At 33.0% G+C, this 18,582-nt stretch overlaps 2 protein-coding genes across 2 annotated transcripts; both read right to left on the reverse strand.

Annotated features, from left to right (window-relative positions):
* Positions 1-7,127: 7,127 nt before the first annotated feature.
* LOC108199693 (putative F-box protein At1g32420) lies at positions 7,128-8,793 on the reverse strand. Its single transcript, XM_017367633.2, has one exon. It carries the CDS (start codon positions 8,550-8,552, stop codon positions 7,350-7,352), a length of 1,203 nt encoding a protein of 400 aa, XP_017223122.1. The 5' UTR covers positions 8,553-8,793; the 3' UTR covers positions 7,128-7,349.
* A 969-nt stretch (positions 8,794-9,762) lies between these two features.
* LOC108199891 (probable linoleate 9S-lipoxygenase 5) lies at positions 9,763-14,433 on the reverse strand. The gene is made up of 9 exons (XM_064083178.1): positions 14,034-14,433; positions 13,096-13,385; positions 12,467-12,707; positions 11,974-12,312; positions 11,805-11,890; positions 11,615-11,722; positions 11,214-11,518; positions 10,779-11,042; positions 9,763-10,693 (listed from the first exon to the last, which is right to left on the reverse strand). The coding sequence occupies exons 1-9, from the start codon at positions 14,281-14,283 to the stop codon at positions 9,925-9,927; spliced, it is 2,652 nt and encodes an 883-aa protein (XP_063939248.1). The 5' UTR covers positions 14,284-14,433; the 3' UTR covers positions 9,763-9,924.
* Positions 14,434-18,582: the final 4,149 nt, after the last annotated feature.

The raw sequence follows: 18,582 nt of genomic DNA on the forward strand, positions 1-18,582 counted from the left end.
ACTTATTAATAATATATGTAAAATATTCCATCATCAATTTTAGTGTGTTTAAATTTTTAGTTTAGATCGAGTAACTAAATATTTTTTATAATTATTTTTTTAATAATTTAATTTTATCGACTAAATTTGTAATTTTAAAAATTGATAACAAATAAATCCGAAATTAATTTAAAATAAAATATATAGATAAAACATCAAACAGTTTGTCCATTATTAACAAGTTCAAAAAAAGTTGATGTATATTTTAATATTTATAGAAAATGAATCTCGCCATCTTGAGGATGAAGCAACTAGCTACTTTTCTTTTCTTTTTTTAAGGAAAGCAACTAGCTACTTTTTTTTTTGTCATAGAAGCAACTAGCTACTTGATTCCTTTAAACCCTAGAAATGAAATTTAGAGATTTCTGTGATTTCTTCTATCATTTAACTCTATTTCTTTCGTCATTTGCTAATGTGAAAAGATTTCAGAAGAAATGATAATATTAAAATTAAACAGTGATGTACCCTTTCATATTTTGCCATTTTAATTATAATGTTTAATTAGTTTAAAGTAACTAATTATTCTTATCCTTTTCTAATTAGTTGTAACTAATTATTTCCACATGACTTTTTTCCAAATATTTGTATTTTAAAATTTTATTTATTCCGGTATATTTGCTGGATAAGGTTGAAACGAGAGATTACTCTCAGGATCTGATACGTTTTAGACAATAAACTAGTTTTATAGCCCGTCATGGTGAAGATACACAAACATGAAATTATAAAAATTTAACAGTGTACAATAATGATGAATGTAATTTACTTTGTAGAAATCTTTTAGTTGGGTTAAGAAATGAAATTTGTTCAACAATTTTTTCTCAAAGAATTCTAGTGGTTGTAAAAATGAAATCGAGATCATAAATATTCTATCTTTCTAGGGTACCATCTTGAAAATAAACATTTATTAAAACTCTGTAAAATACAAAAATAGCGTAGCAGATGCAAATATATTGATTAACCATCTATTGACTAAAATTAAATCATAATGTGACTATAATTCCCAACCACTTGTTCATGTATATATTATGTGGCTCCATTCCTGTTTCAAATTATCAATCCACACCATGTTATTATTTTCTGGTCATATCAGATTTTAGAGATTGTTTCTCTTGCACACTAGCACCAAAAAGTATGAGACTCCACTTTTGTAGTAGTCCCACTTTGATAGGTATCATATTTAAATAATAACCCATCAGTATTAGTATCAGGTATGCATTACCATAGTAATTATAGTGTTATCATAGATAACCTGGTCATATTTACGAAGCATGCAGAATGGAAGAGGGTGCATTCTAAATTCTTAGATGACATGCTAATTATGTTTCTTCATTTGTTGAATGATTTCACAAAAAAGAAATTTAAGAAATAACACTTTAAACAGTGACACTTTTAAGGTATCTTAAAGGCAATGCAATCATAATTTCTAAGAAGAATTCTACTCACCGGATAATTTATTAAATCTCGTCCTTGTCCTCATGTGGTGCAACTTTCTAAGAAGAACATGATTCATATATCTCTACGCACAGAAAGCAATGAGTTTTGCACATGCAAATAACATTAAAATATATATGTGACCACCAGCGAAGATATACAAGAGAATTATAGCAGGGAAAAGTATGTTTTGATAGGTAACCTGAATTACATATGGTTGTATAATATTTGTGGCTGCTCGATGAAGTTATTTTGACTAATAAGAAGAGTTATGAATTTATGACTGATTACATAAGAAAATGCAGATATAGAGTCTGTAACCTAGAGGAGCTGATGAAGAATTGTAACACAGAAGATCAGAATTGCAAAGGCCTATGTATGAAGATATAAAATATATCATAATTGGACATTTTCTTGCGTGGCTGATGAATGGACTGTATCATATATATAATAGATGTATGTGTTGCCATCTTTATCTAGGAAACCAAAGGTCATATAATTCAGAATGTGCAAGTCAGCTAGAAATAAAAAGTAACCAATAGGAAAATTGTTGGCCAGCATCAGCTATTCAGTGACAAACAATGAAGTATAAGATTGAGAAACTAAGGCAGAGAATAAAGGAAATATAAGATTACAGCCCCAATCCAATGTTGAAGAGCCAAAATATGTGTTTTGGCACACATACTTATTCGAGCCTTTTAACCATTCTCTAGCAGAATAATACAAATGGCTTGCAGATATTCAAGGAATTAAGGAACTGGCTAGCTAATAGTACAACCACACACCGGGGTTTTAGTCGTAAACATACGGGCCTCCAGCTAATGTTCTTATCTCTCCGCTTCCTAAGTTAGTAGATCACTATCACCTCTACCTGTTTCGGCCTATCACCTGGATCAAGTACCTGGAACTGAAAAGTAAACACTTCGCAAACACACTCATGAGAAATCAGTATATACCTCAAGTCTTGCTTTCTTTCGAAGTTTTAGCCGTTCTCAATGAGATCAGCTCGGATGTTTGCGGCACTTAGTTTATGCAAATAACGAATCGCCCTCTTTCCAATGTTTGCCATGTCTATGACCTGCGAAGAAACAAAGTTTCACACAGTCAGCAAACCTGAACGAAGAAAAGCAAATCCAAAACTATATAAGCTCTTTATACGTGGGAAAAACTTTAGGAAGCTTAATACTTCATTCTAAAGGCCTATAATCCTAACAGCTTCATGTAAAAGTGCCTATATTAAGTAATTAGCACCAAGGCTTCAAACATAAATTCCATTCTGAACACCAGTAAATCATGTCATAACATTAAAATTGGTTTGGTACCTGAGCAGCTAAATCTACTGATTTTGACTCCGATAGGATTATACTTCCTAAGTACCTATCACCACAAAAGAATATGATAAACCTAGAAAGAATTACCCAATTACAACAGAAAATCATCCGAAAGAACCGCGGAAGGAAAAAAATAATAAGGGGACTCAAATTCACCTTGAAATAGAAGTCTTTGGCTTGGAATAATTGAAGAAACAACTGTGATTCAGCCTTCAAAATTAGTTTGTGTAATGAATCCAAAGTCTATCAAGACAATTTATCAAACTGGTAAGCGTTGAGAAGGGGAGGACTAAGCGTCTGTGTGCCCTCACCTCTGACGACGAGCATTGCGTTGCTGTGTAGCCAGTCGTCGAGCTTCAGCTACCTCTTCTGTCACAGCAATTCTAGGCCTCCTTCTCTTGCGTGGCGGCACTGCCATCTCCCGAGAAACAGATGATGTGGAGGAAAGGAAGCACGATGATAAAGGAAGGGTCCACAGAATGCCTAGTCAGCCACCTATCTGCAGCACTTTATTTACCGTTATTGTCATTGTCTTTTCCTTTCTCTAGCTGATATGTTATTTTGTTTGGACTCTGGTTTTTTATGCCATCTGTTAAAGGCAATTATGGTAGTAGTAGTAGTACAAGGTTGTTAGGGAAAGATTCCATCCTATCAGCATATAGCTGAGGAGTATGCATTGTAGTTATTCAGAATGAAAACAATATGCTTTGAGCAAAAGAGTGTGGAAAGTTGTCTTGTGTTTCATCACCGTATTCATCTTTTTCATTTAATCATCACACGATAACATGAGGAGATGTGCGTGGCAGAGTCGCATAAAAAAACTGAAACCTGGGGTGATGAACAATGCAACGGAAGTGAACAGGCATAAGCAATCGGACCAGGTCTAAGGGGTTCTCCATGGGCATATAAGTAATTACACACAATTTAATTGGCTCCTCAAAGCTCAAACCCCCTGTTGCAGTATACGATATATAATAGATTCAAACTCAAACCTTTTTCAAGCTATTTGCTCCCATGATATTCCTGCTGGCTGCTGCTCTCAAACATCAACGTCGTCATTTATCTATCAGTAGCCTATCTATCTTGAATCCTCTGTTTTTCCATTTTATTTATGGATATATAATTATTAAGAACCTAAAGATTAGGAAGAAAATAATTGTATTGATGACAGTGTGAGAAACATTGCGGCTGGCAAGCTGTCGGGCTTCTTACAGTTTATTTGTTATTTTTCTGTAAGTTATTGTTGTTACTCTTCCGTCCCATTTTAGTTGTCACCGTTTGTGCCGGTCAAATTGACCAAAGTTTAACTCAAATTCATTAATATTTTATCAAGTGAAAAAATAAAAAAAATATGTCACTGGAAATAACTTTTAATCTACTTTAAGATGTAATTTTTAGTTTTTTAAAATAATGAAAGAGTGATTTATAATCTTTGGTCAAAAATTAGTCAATTTGACCAACAAAAATAAAAATGTGACAACTAAAATGGGATGAAAGGAGTATTATTTGAACTGATCATATTTTGAAAGAAGTTAGTATGATTCAACTTTAAAGACTTAGGTGGTATTTGGCAACTGCTTATAAGCCCGACTTCTGGGTTATAAGTTAGAAGCACTAATTTGTACCGTTTGTGTAAAAAGTCGAGAACCACTTAAAAGAAGTTAGGATTACAATCTTTTGTTTCACGACTTCTACTTCTCTCCCAAACAGTTTAATCACTTATAAGTTTTAACTTGTTTCTGACTTCTATTTCACTTTTTTACGTTAAGCAAAAAACACTTTTATTTTAAACTCTCCAAAAGGCCCTTTAATGTAATTAAAAAAATACGACACATCATTATCAAATATAAGACAGAAAAACATGAATACAAATCAATATACTTATATAAAGGAGAAGCGAGGGGCGTGTAGGTGGCGCCTCTCAAATCGCTCCGTTTTATTTTTCTAATTTTTTGGAATTTTTGGAAGAAAAATATCAAAAACTAGAAATACCTTTTTTAGTTTCGGATATATTAGAAACAAGTGTCAGAATCTGATTTTGTTTCAAATTATTTATGGAATATAGTAGCTTAAAAGTTAATCTGGTTTTGTTTCTATATAAAGAAGAAGCGATAGAACTACCTTTTTTTTAGTTTCGGATATATTAGAAGCAAGTTTCTTGAAAATTTTAATCTGATTTCATTTCTATGTAAAGGAGTAGCGAGGGGCGTGTAGGTGGCGCCTCTCACATCGCTCTGTTATATTTTTCTAATTTTCTGGAATTTTCGGATGAAAAATATCAAAAATTAGAACTACCTTTTTTAGTTTCGGATATATTAGAAGTAAGTTTCAGAATGTGATTTTGTTTCAGATTATTTATGGAATATAGCAGTTTGAAAGTTTTGGCGCCTCTCAAATCGCTCCGTTTTATTTTTCTAATTTTTTGGAATTTTTGGAAGAAAAATATCAAAAACTAGAAATACCTTTTTTAGTTTCGGATATATTAGAAGCACGTTTCAGAATCTGATTTTGTTTCAAATTATCTATGGAATATAGTAGCTTAAAAGTTAATCTGGTTTTGTTTCTATATAAAGAAGAAGCGATATAACTACCTTTTTTTAGTTTCGGATATATTAGAAGCAAGTTTCTTGAAAATTTTAATCTGATTTCATTTCTATATAAAGGAGTAGCGAGGGGCGTGTAGGTGGCGCCTCTCACATCGCTCTGTTATATTTTTCTAATTTTCTGGAATTTTCGGATGAAAAATATCAAAAATTAGAACCACCTTTTTTAGTTTCGGATATATTAGAAGTAAGTTTCAGAATCTGATTTTGTTTCAGATTATTTATGGAATATAGCAGTTTGAAAGTTTTAATCTGATTTTGTTTCAGATTATTTAATTATGGGAAAGAGTAGCACACAAGTCTCTCTACACCTATAAATACTCCTATAGGTTGTAGGGTTTTGGATCATCTAAACACAACCTACTCTCTCATACCACAGTCCTACCTCTCTCTCTGGTGATAATTCTCTTACTCGATTTTTAACTCAGTGGTGCCATTCTTCTGCAACGATAAGTGAAGGCTGTTTATACGGTATTAAAAAATATAAAGGTTGTTGCAAGTAAAAAACCGCTAGGTGGGAGTCGACAAATCCAAACACGGGAGAAGAATATAATATTGACATGATATTGATGGATGATATCAATAAATTAACTATTAGTGATGTATGTTTGTTGATTATTCTTTTATAATACATGTTTTGTTCATCGGACATGTTTGTTGTTGTTTATTTTTATATGATTTGCTTTGTATACAGGAAAATATTATTCATGCATTATCTGTTTGCTCCGTTCAAGTAACTTTTAAGTGAAGGCTATTTATACAGTATTAAAAAATAAAGGCTGTTACACGCAAGGGTAGTTATATAGACTGCTATCTCACGGATTTAAGTTAGATGTTTTTGTGCACGATCAATCCAAAAAAATTGGAGGAAGGTGACAATGTAAGAACATGATAACTTTTCAAAAAAAAAAAAACACGTATAAAATTAAGATTTGTTGTGCTTTAAATTGTTAATTACGTGTAGAAAGATATTTTCATCTTTTCACCATGAATTATAGTCCAAATTTTGCAATTTTATATATTAGTATTGGTATTACATCAAGATTTTTATAATATAAAATTTATTTTATCCTACAAATATTAATTTTTAAGCATTAATATACTTTTTTATAGACAGCCACAAAATTATTGTATTCTGCAAAATATTAATATTGAATAATTAATATAATTTTTATAGGCCGCCGCAACGCGCGGCTTCTCAACTAGTTTTATTATAAAATAAAAACATGAACAGCAATAACGAATAAGGGTAGATGAGATCCGAATCCGTGTGGGAAGATCTCAAATTCTTTACTCACCGGTACCAAGTACTATTCTAATACAGAAGATGCAGGCAAGATATCCACTTCCTTCACATTCCAAAAAAAACTGAAATGTGTCCATGTCCACAGATGCCACATAAGTAGGGCGGAGAATTCTTTCTTTGGGTCTTCTTTAAAACCAATGCAAGTGTGTGTTCTTGATTGCCAAAACTATGTTTGATTCTTCTTTCTACCTTGATGCTTTGGTTCCCGACGGACACAGTAAGTACTTGATTCATTTGTTTGGACCCAGACATGAACTTACAATTATATTTTTTATAAATAGATGAAATAAGTGATAGCTTTTCTGGTCGAAAGATATAAATTACCAATGTAAATCTTTGTTTAATTATACAAGGGCTTGAGAACTTAGGATCTCTCCCCGGTGTTTCTCAACGTAAAAATATTAAGAGATTGGGAGATAATGCAGAAATATCAATATTCATATAATAATAAGAAGAAACCAGAAGAGTCTTAAAAGATTACAATTAAAAAAATATCACACCAAGCAATACATCAACTAGCAGAATCTAAACAAATTCAACAAAGCACTAAAGCATCACTTCCACCTCCCTTGTGGCTACTACTTCCCACCATTATCATCAATCGGAAATGCTTTCATTCATCCTATCTCAATTCCCATTCTACAGATTCTCCTGCAACCTCAACGATGGAGCAGCCCACTTGATTCGTTTGAATCCTGTGAGTGAAAACAAGCTCTTCGTATACTTAAAAAGTTCACAAGGTGCAATTTTAGGAAAACCAGGGAATTCTGTGGTTAATTTGTTATTCGAGTTATACAATAACCGATTAATACAATCTACATCCTCTAGTAAGAATTGAATATCATTAAAAGGACCCTCAACAACGTCATACGGCGCACCTACATCAAAACTGAGCACTTTGGTCCATGATGCCTCAACTCCACCGCGAAGACATGCAATATTGTCTAATATCCACAGGTTAATCTTATTGTTGTCCGTGATACTATCAGAAACAATGAAGGCAATAGTATCCTTGTATTGAGCAATTTTACTATACTCAACATACTCAAAAGAACCAACAGGGAGATTATTATCACAAATAAACACCTCCTTGTTTAAATCAAAAGCCACCATACCTTTGGTACCACGATAATCTTGAAGGGCAAACAAAAAACCGTGAAAGCATATATAAAACGAAATGTAGCCATAAATATCAGATAGATTTTGCTCAATCTTACGCCAATTATTCATGTTTGAAGAATAAACCTCGGCAGAAAGAGTGCTGGATATAAATCTAACAACTTTAAAATCCAAATCAATGTGATCAAAGCCAAAGCCTAAAGCAGCACGAGACATAGTATTATCCGGTCTAGCATAAGGGGGAATGAGCTTGGACTGCTTAGTGGCAGGATTCCAAAGATATAAATCATATTTATTTTTGGCAGCCTTCCAATCGGAGACACAAACAGAAACACAAACAATACCACATTCCGAACCAATAAGTTGAGAGTTGTCTAGCTCAAAGGGATACTCACCTTGCGAGTAAGGAAAATTCAAATTCTCTAAAATGCGACACGGATCGAGATGATAGAGTGAGAAATGGCCGTCCTCTCCGTCTTCGGGGTAGCCTGTTTCATGGTGAACGATGAGAATTTGATCATCTTTAGGAGCAATTGCGAGATGTGATAAGGCGAAACGATGACTGGAAATAATGGACAACCATGTTTTGGACACCGATTTGAATCGAAGTAACGACTCGAATGGAAGGCGGAGGAAAATCTCAGTCCACAGATCATCAGTGATATTACTCATAACCATTTCCCAAGCTTCTGATGCTCTCTGACTCTTGTTATTTTCATCCATATTCAAAGAGCTTTGATGCAAAATTAGGGTTTGGAAATCAAAGAATCGATATGAACGAGTGTTTTCTTGATAAGCTAATTAGGTATACTCTCTTTCACTTTAGAGAGAACTGGTAAGCTCAAAGAGGAGAGGAGAAGAGAGGAGAGAAGCGAAGCGGCTGGAAATGTAAACAGGCATCAAAGAAACTTGAAGCCCTTGTGACCTAGTCCCTAAATATTTTGCAGCAGTCGGGAGAATGATAATGGGCAGGATTTTGATTGGTTCAGATAAATTTAAATTTAATACGGAGTATGTTTTTTATTTTTAGTATAAAATTCAATTTTAAATATCCGAATATTTGATCGGGTGGATTTTCATTGGTTATCTAAATTAATATGTAATATAATTAAAATATTTTCTTAGTCATAAAGATAATTTATTGAATGAATAATTTAAATATTTATTCAATTGATGAGTGGTGCCGGAGATGATTTAGTTTTTGTTGGCCATGTTTAAATATGCCAGTTGATGCCATGCTAGTTTGAAATTTTGTTACCTATGTAGTATGTTCTAATTTTGAAAGTTCTCATATTATTTTTTAATTAATTTTACAAGTATTAATGCTTTTTGTGTTATATTCCAAATTCTTGTTGTTAATTAAATTTCTTAGCCTGATTATATACTCCCTCCGTTTTGAAATATAGGTCGTTTGACTTTTTTTAAGTATTTTTAAGCCCTTCGACCGCATGCTTAAAATCATTGTTTTTGAAAAAAAAAATTCTGAATAATAATATTAATCATATATTTTTATTCAAATAATTATTTTTAGCATGTGATCAAAAGGCTTAAAAATGCGTGTAAAAAAATCAAACGACTAATATTTCAAAACAGAAGGAGTAAATGTTTGTATAATGTACCTCGCGATCCAGACAAAAAAATGTACCTGAGGGATAGGCCTAAAAATGGTTCATCATATAACAAATGAAATTGAAGTTTCAGTTCCAGACAAGAAAATTAATACTAATACAATTAAAAACATATGAGATTGATCCTTACAAAAAAAACATATGAGATTGAAGTTTCCCATATCTTCATAATCCCAAGTCCTAGGATAATTTTTTGATTTGAGCAAAAAGGAGAGGGATCAGAAGCACTGCAATAGTGTTAATGAAACAGGGGTATTCTTAACCTGCTGCTCTGTGTTAACAGCTGGGAGTGTGAAATAATCAACTAAAGTAACAAAATGCAAGCATTTATTGTCGCGGTTCGATCAGGTAGTATTGCACAATACATAACATTATTAACAGGAACTACATTGTTTGGAAAATTGATTTACAATCTGGAAATTTACCCAATTGGTTTAAGAACTTAAAGAAAAGATTTACTTTGTAAATTATATGGAGACGCTGTTTGGAATACCCTTTCCAGTAAGCCCACTTGTTTTGCTGTAGTCTGATGTGTTAGGGTAAAGCAAAGTGTAAGGCACGTTGACAGGGCCCCTTCGATTGGCCAGTTTCTCGTCGTTGTTCCTGCAGACTATCCTGTTTTCTATCTCCGCCAGCTTTGATCCAAACTTTTCAAATGCCTCCAGTGGTCCAACGTCTGAAGTCCACTCCGGATTTTCTCTTTGGCCTAGATAGATTTCATCCGTGGAATGCCTGGACAAGATCTCGATCAGAGAAACTCCCAGGAGTGTTGGTAGCTGACTTGTGATAGTTTTCAGGAATGCTGATTCAGGGTGTTCCTTGAGCTCTTTGTACTCTGGAGTGCCTGGCTCGGGCATGAAATGGCGGCTTACAGTGGGGCGGTTTGGGAGGAAACCAGCATAAGGATACTGACCAAAATTGACTGCAGCATGTAAAGCTGAAGCGACCCATATAATGATGGAGCAACTCAGAACAAGATCTTCCCGTGTCTTCATGTCAGGCCACCATGGATCATCTTTCTTGTCACCATGGCCTACATTGCGGAGCTCTGACCACCATGATTGAAGTTCAGTGTCAGCTTCGACAGATTCGTCTGTTGAGTAATAGAAAGAGCAATAATCCTTCACCCAGATCTCAATTGCTGACCAGATTTCAAGGCCATCGACAGCATAAGGGTAGTCCTCTATCAAAAGTCTAAGGCCATGGGGCTGGCTCGTATCTGGAACTGCCATTCCCCTGAAATAAAAAATTGGGAAAAGGTTTTACTTTGCTCCTCAAAAATATAAGTGGTGCTTGTTATATTCTCAGGGATCAGAATTACCTCTTTAGCAGATCGGCAGGAAGTGACTGCTCTGTGAAAACCCAGTTCTTATACACAAAAGAAGACATTTCCATTGAAAATCTAGCTGGAAACACTGTCCTCTCAACGACTCCACCAGCATTAATGAGGATCTGTCTAGCAAAGGCATTTATATGCATTGTGTCACGGAAGTGTGGATGCAGAAGCTTATATATTGGATGAAGCACGCTCAGTTGTCTATTTGCTGCAATGACAAATGGCTCAATCACTGCATGAGTGTTTAGCCTGCAATTGAAATAAAAGAAATCAGATTTGCATGTCAATCTTAGCTCTCTATTTTTATTTAGTGATCTCTGTTTTGGTTTCATTCATTGCGTGATATGTTATTCTTCTTGTTCAGTTTTTCAGTGTGGTATGTTTTGTTTCCATTCATGTGAAAAGTTTATTATAACAAACCAGTGGCTAATGAGCTGATGGTAGCCTGAATCATTAACAGCAGCATAAGCTTTTGCTAGCTGCCAAACTGAACCTTCAATGCTGTTCTCTGCTGGGGTAAACACTTTGCTGGTGGCACCGTATTTATCTCCTTGTGCATGAGGTAGGCTCAATTCAATTGCAAGTGGCTTCAGTTTTCCATCATCTTGGAGTAAGAGAAGTGTCCGACTAGCATAGGTCTTTGTATTTGTTGTGTTGATTCGTGCCAGATATGGCATCAGTGCATCGTGATGATCTAATATGAACAGTTTGTTGTTCTCAATTGCCTGTATTTTTATAAAATTAGAATTGATGAAAGGCTGATAATTTGTTCATATCATAAGATGCATATGATGAGCGAACAAATGGTTATGGAAAGTCACCTCCTCTATGGTTAACCCATTCATGTTTTGCTCAATGTGTTCAAATTTGATTGAGCTGGTTTGATTGCCATATATCTCTGGATCAAGCCGGCTAGCAGGTGGGAACTCCTGTAGGTAGAATAAGAAGGAAGCTATGAATCAAATTACTTGAAACTTAATCCAAGACAACGTACTCTGAAAGTTGCTATACATGAAGGCAACGGATGGAAACAGGATTCACTCCAGCAAGCATTTCACGCGCAAATTCTTCATCTGTGCTCCATGCACTTTTGTCCGCTGTATTTAGTTCAAGAGAAATTTAACAAGTTTTAGCACGCAACATTTTACTGAATGTATGTAAAGAGCTTTGTTAGGATTACCTTTAATGACATCGGGCATTGGGAACTTGAGGAGTTGCTCACCATCAGAACGAACAATCTCTTTAAGCAACTCCCAGGGGATACATTCCCTTATTTTACTGAGTTTCTGTCCATCTGGTAAGTCAATACCGCCTTCATAGAGGTCATACACATCCTTAAAACTGTCAAACTCATTGGGAGTCTTATCAAATATAGCTCTGACCTCTGGTGCTATTATCTGGCCAAGTGACTTTACAGCATAAGCGATGAAATCTGAAAATTTTATATGATTGAACCTTTCATCCCGGGGAACATAGATATCCAGACTTAGCAGCGGCAATCTACTTTCAGAGTTAGGATCTGTAATGTTTTACAAAATAAATTGTTTTTAAAATAGTATCAGGTGCCAAATAAATGTATACTGTCATTTATGTTAAAATTGAACAAGTTTAATAACATGTAGTAGGAGTAGTTTCTAATATAAACAGATAGTTTTATAAATTATGGTTCTTACCATTTTTGTGTTGATCGCGTCCTGTTCTTCCTCTACGAGGGTATGGGTATTCCTTAGATCCCCCAAGCACTGGGCGAGAATATTCTGCGCCCTCCTCTGGACTTCCCAAATCATTATAGTATGCATAATCGTAAACTCTGTCCCACTCCTTTAACATGCCTGATCCATTTCCGCGAAGATTCCTAAGTTCTTCTTCTCTGTAATGTCTTAAGAATTCTGGTGTTTCATGTGGCAAGTAACACTGGTATACAAAGTCAATATAGTAGATTAGTAGTCAGATTATTATCTCCTTGTGAAATGGTCTGCGTGATTATATTAGAGCACTCCACCTAAGAACATATTATGCTCTGTTCTACCCTTAATCTGGTAGGTAATGTTGTTTCACAAATTATTTTTAAAAAAAAAATTCTTTAAAAAATATATGAACCTTAAAATACGTGTCAAGCAATGTAAAAAAACTGTAGAGAGAGAAACGAGAGAGACCGAGGGGTAATAATTATATGAAGAACAACTATTCTGTTGATAAGAGTTAGAAAACTGTAATAGCTAATAGGAGATCATATATGATGAAATTTTGATTCAACACGACGAGTAATTCTGATTATATTTTGATCAGGCTGGAAAAGTACCTTGTTTGCAAAGAAGACGCGTTTGTTTTTGTAGCGTTTTGCAGGATAAACCCATGAATTGCAAACGAAATGGACTCTGCCATGCCCAGGGAAGTCCTCCAAGGTGATTGTTTTGAGGTAAAACTGAGAGTGGTGTTGGTTAGTGATGATGAATGCTCCAGGATCACCAATGGACTCATCCCAGTCGAGTGTCACATTAAATTCCGCATCTCCTGCTGCCACTGCTGTGATTTTCGTTACCCAGTCTTCCAGGAATGCTGCTTTCCCAAGCTTCCCTCTTAGTACATTAGCTGAAGAGGTACAAATTAATATTTTTGCTTAGCATTATGTGCTATATACAGCGACTAAACCCTCCCTGTGACACTTCAGCAATATGCTGTTTGCCTCATCACCTTTTAGAGTTTTAGAATCCGTTTGGCTGAATTTAAAATTGTGACTTATGACTTATTCTGAGGAAATTTTGACTTGTTGATTACCTATGAGTTAGTAGAAATGTAATAATAAAAATAAAAATGATTTATAGATAATTTATGGCTTATGAATAATCTTTATCAAAAAAAAAATTCTGATAAATTAAGTTAGTGAAAAAAGTATCTTGAACTAACTTCCGGTCTTAAGTCAATTTCTGGTTTATTTCTGATTTTAAATCGATTTTTGACTTTTTTTATAATATAAACAGATATTTTTCAACTTAAAATCAAAAACAGCTTTTAACCCCGGACTCAAAGTCTAGTCAACAGGCTTTTAGATAGCTAAGCACCAAAACGAATATCTGATAGCTAAGCAAAGTTTCAGAAAAAGTCTTGAACTCTGTATTATTTCTGTGCTCAGACTCTGTTTCTCAACAACCAAAAATATTCGAGTCCAAGCATGAAAGGTATATATTTATGTTTTACATAAACTACAAAGACTCAGAGACATAAATCACGACGCCTAACCTGAATCCCCACGAACCGAGCTGACCAGTTGCAGCGAAACGCCTCTCCCAAAGAGCTCATGCACACGATCAAGAACCGCAGAACACAGATCACTGGAGTCCAGCACATTCTTCTTCATCAACACAACTTTCCCTCTGATCTTCTTCTTCTTCTCATCTTCTTTATGCACACTCTTGTCCTCATTTCCTCCACATAACATGTCCACCATCGTTTTCATGATTTCTGAACTACATGGTAGACAAAAACCCATTTCTCTGCTAGCAAAACAGGGTGAATTTGAGTATGATTGACTATAAAGACTTGAGGTTCTTGATGTTCTTGACTTTAAGAAAGCTTGTTGTTCTTACTGACAAGGCAGAATAAAATTTTGTGATTATATATAGAGTGCTGGAATATGAGTGTGAGGACAAGGAAGTTTCAATCATAAATTTTTCACCTTTGTGAAAGGGGAACTTCGTAGACTTCGTTTTATTGGTCAGTCTTTGATTAAGCAATAAATTATAAAGGTCCACATGTGTTTGTTAAACTTGTACTCCCTCCGTCTCTAAAAACGTTTCTCGTTTGAAATGTCGGCACTGTTCATAACATGAGACAAATTACTAATTTACGTATAATATATAAGATAAAATATAGTCATGAGTGATCTTGTTGGATTCGTATTTATGAGTACTTTAATACAGTTAATTTTTTTTATTTAATACTAATACAAAACTAAAGATATTATTGATTAAAAGTGTGTGTTGGCAAACGTGAAAAGTACAAATGAGAAAAGTATTTAGAGACGGAGGGAGTACTATTATTTCATTTCAAATCTGACGATTTAGAATGATGATAACTCCAACATGACATTTTCCAACGTGTCAGTCTTAGACTCTTAATTCATGATCATTCAAAACATCTCTAACAAACATTTCATACGAGGTCTAAGCTAGAAAAGTAAAAGAGTCTAAATATAAATTGATTGGTATAAATCCAAGGCATATAACTATCGAATAAATGTAAGAACTTGAAATGATAATTTAAATTTTATAATTTAAAATTTATCATTTGAACAAAAATGTACGTTTTCCAACCTCTTTTAAATAAAATTTTAGATACTTACAGTAAAATACAAGTTAATGGACAAATTCAATGAGATAGCGTTTGGAAACCTACATTTCATTTCAATTGATGGATTTTAAATGACAAAATTTGAGCTGTCAATTCAAATTTATACTAATATATGATCAAGTGAAATTCAAATCCATATTTTTAAATAATTTTGTTCAAATTCAAAATTTCAAATGAAACTCAGGTTTCCAACCAATCATGAAATTAAATGAAATTCTAAATATTAGAAGAAATATTAGGTAAATCCAAAAAAAAATAAAAAAATGAAAGGGAATGACATTTAATGAAACAAACACATGAATGGTCTTAATTATTTTCTTTTCTCAATCACCCCTAACGAAATTTCCCCTTAATAGATTGGAATAACACATGTTGTTCATAATAATATATCAATTTAAAATATACATAATTATTAGTGAATAAGAGTCGATATTATTGTATGCCAAATAAATTTTCAACTAACCATCAATTTATGTTTATATAACTTATCAATATAGTCAAGCATATTGGATATGCTTTTTGCTAAACACGTTAGATATATGCTTTCACGTGAGACACGCTAGGTAAGTTAAAGTTTAATTCACCTTTTTTATTAATTTATAATATATATGTTTTCCTACTTATACATATAATATTCTCTATGAAGAAAAGTACGGCAGACATGTGGGTGTATATATTATCATTATATTGTCACTTGATAATAAAAATTAGATAATTATGGTTTGGTAAGCTTTTAGGTAACGAGTTTCGTTCGTTACAGCTCAGTCACATGAAGTTTATGTTTATTCCCTGTGCAGAGGCTGACCAGTAATCCTACCGAATCAAAATAGGAAAAAATCAATAAAAATTAAAAAGTAAATATTGAATCATTTTAATCGGTTCACTTTCGATTATATACATAATCAAACTAAACAAAATTTAATTAAAACTAAATGCAATTCTATGTAAATTTATAATTCTGGTTTTAAAATATAAACATAAATCTATGCAAATTATAAAATAAATATTTTATCATTTTTTTATACACATACGATCGCTAGAATGATTATTTCCGATCACGTTGATTTTGTTAGCTCTGGAAATATCTCGACTACTCTTAGGGCCGTTTGGTTCGATTCGGGGAAACGGAATGAAATCCAGAAAAGGAATCGCGGAGAAAGGAAAAGAATGATCCAGAATTGTTTTACCTGTTTAGTTTTGTTGCAGAAACGGAATGAAAATTTGTGTGATTAATTTTATATTCGATTTTTTTTAATATTATATAATTTCAAAAGAGTTAAATATATTCATATCTATAACAAGATAATTTATTTACATTCTAATAAATTAATATAATTTATTTAACCATACTACTAATTTTTTAAAATAAATTAACATGTGAATTATGTCACAATTATATTTAAAAAACTAAATTAAAAATTATTTTTAATTCTTAAAAATACTTTATATGATAATCTTTTATTTTAATTGTTTAAAGTATGAATTATAACTATAGAATAAGGTGAGGAAAGGGAATCCAAATATCTAGTTGGGGGTGAGGAATGAGCTATGAGCATTATTGCTAAAAAAGGGGAAAGGGAATGATGATTTTTACAAAACAAACATGTATAAAGGGAAACAATCAGGTTGATTACCTTTCCATTTTCTGAATACCCCTAACCAAACGGCCCCTTATTCTTCGTAAGATGAATGAATATGAATTCGTCCAGAGGAATGACCAGCAGTTTTTGGCAGGTGTTGATTATCTTTCTAATAATGAAATGACCGTATTGATATCCAGTATCCACTATGCAGGCATCAACAACATAAAGAACAGGCTTTCTATCCAAAACTTTTGAGAAACCGTGCTTGTGTTCTATGTCCTGTAAAACAGTGCAGACCTTTGATCTATTTGAATTCTTTATATTGTTGCTAATTGCAGTGTCTTGTAAAGCAGTGCAGACTTCTGATCTATTTAAACTCTTTATATTTTTACTAATTGTTATTTGTAATTGTATAAACTTGAAAGGTATCTTATTTAAAATCAGTTATTTTTCTCATTTCTATTTTATCTGATTTTATAACTGATATTGAACTGAAATTTTCAAACCGAAACCAGTAATTCATTCACTATTGCGATCTTTTGATTTCTTAAACCGAGATTATATGATTTCGATAGTTCGGGGTCATACTTTTCCTAAAATTTTTGTTGAGAATGATTAATATGATATACCAAGGGATCTGAATATTCACATCCAGGATGGAACGGTGGTGAAAATCGTAAGAGTTTATATTTCTTCAATGAAGATTATTCGTGCTATGGGATCATTTGTATTTCTGGTCTCAGTTAATGTAACTGAAATATTTGAATACTGAACTACGTCTAAATATAACCGTATGAAGATCAATTATGATGCTACAATTTTCTGGAAAATAGAGCTTAAGTATTAGCCTCCTGAACCCAAAAATCCAAAAGTCCATGAAAGACATATATATAAATATCAAAAAATATTATAACATATTGTTTCAATAATAATCAAATAAATAATATTATTGTACAAAATAATCATGTAAATATAATTATATGAGATTTGATAGCTATAAGACCAAAGTTTAGTTAGATATACTACTTAAATAATGAATAAATAATATAAAATAAACCGTAACTTTACAGTCACTTGCTACCATCTCCTGCTATGAAATATGAAAGCAATGTTTGGAAGTTAGAGGTTTGGGGTAAAATTAAAGGTTTTGAAATGTTTTAGAGGTTTGACCACTAGATTCCGCCGCTAATATTAGTGTTTGGCAGTTAGCGGATTAAAATAGAGGTTCAGACCCGAAAAACTAATTTTGAGAAAACTACTTTGAGGAGTTTTTTTGGGTTAGAGGTTTTGTGTTTGTGTTAGAAAAAACTAATCAATCAGCTATTTACGGCTGATTTATTAAGTAGTTTTACGAGAAACAGCTAATTCAATCTGCTAGTCAAAACATGTGCTTCAATCAACTAGTCAAAACATTTAATTCAATCCACTGAATAATTCCCAAACAGAGCCGTAATAATGGATAATTTTTTATCATATACAAAATTCAACATGGAAAAGAATGATTCAGCAACAAAAATTGATATTTTTTATTCATGCTTGTCCAAAAGGATAACTAATTTATATAAAAGTGTATTTCACATATCACATACATTTTATCAAACGCCAATTTAAGATTAATTAGAATATAGTATTATGTTAGAATAAATAGATTTCAAAATATACACGTAATTAGAAAGAATGGATTTCAATTATATAATAACATATATCTACTAGGAAATAGTTGCCGGAAGATTGAAATTATGGAATGAATCCGTTTTTCACTGAATAATACTTCCCCAAACAATTAGGATTAAAATAGCTGGTTTTTATTTTTCACGGATTATATGTCCTGACATATGTATGTGGGGGATCCGGAA

The sequence above is a fragment of the Daucus carota genome, chromosome 8 (assembly GCF_001625215.2).
Source record: "Daucus carota subsp. sativus chromosome 8, DH1 v3.0, whole genome shotgun sequence".
In the NCBI taxonomy this organism is placed as follows: Eukaryota; Viridiplantae; Streptophyta; class Magnoliopsida; order Apiales; family Apiaceae; genus Daucus; species Daucus carota.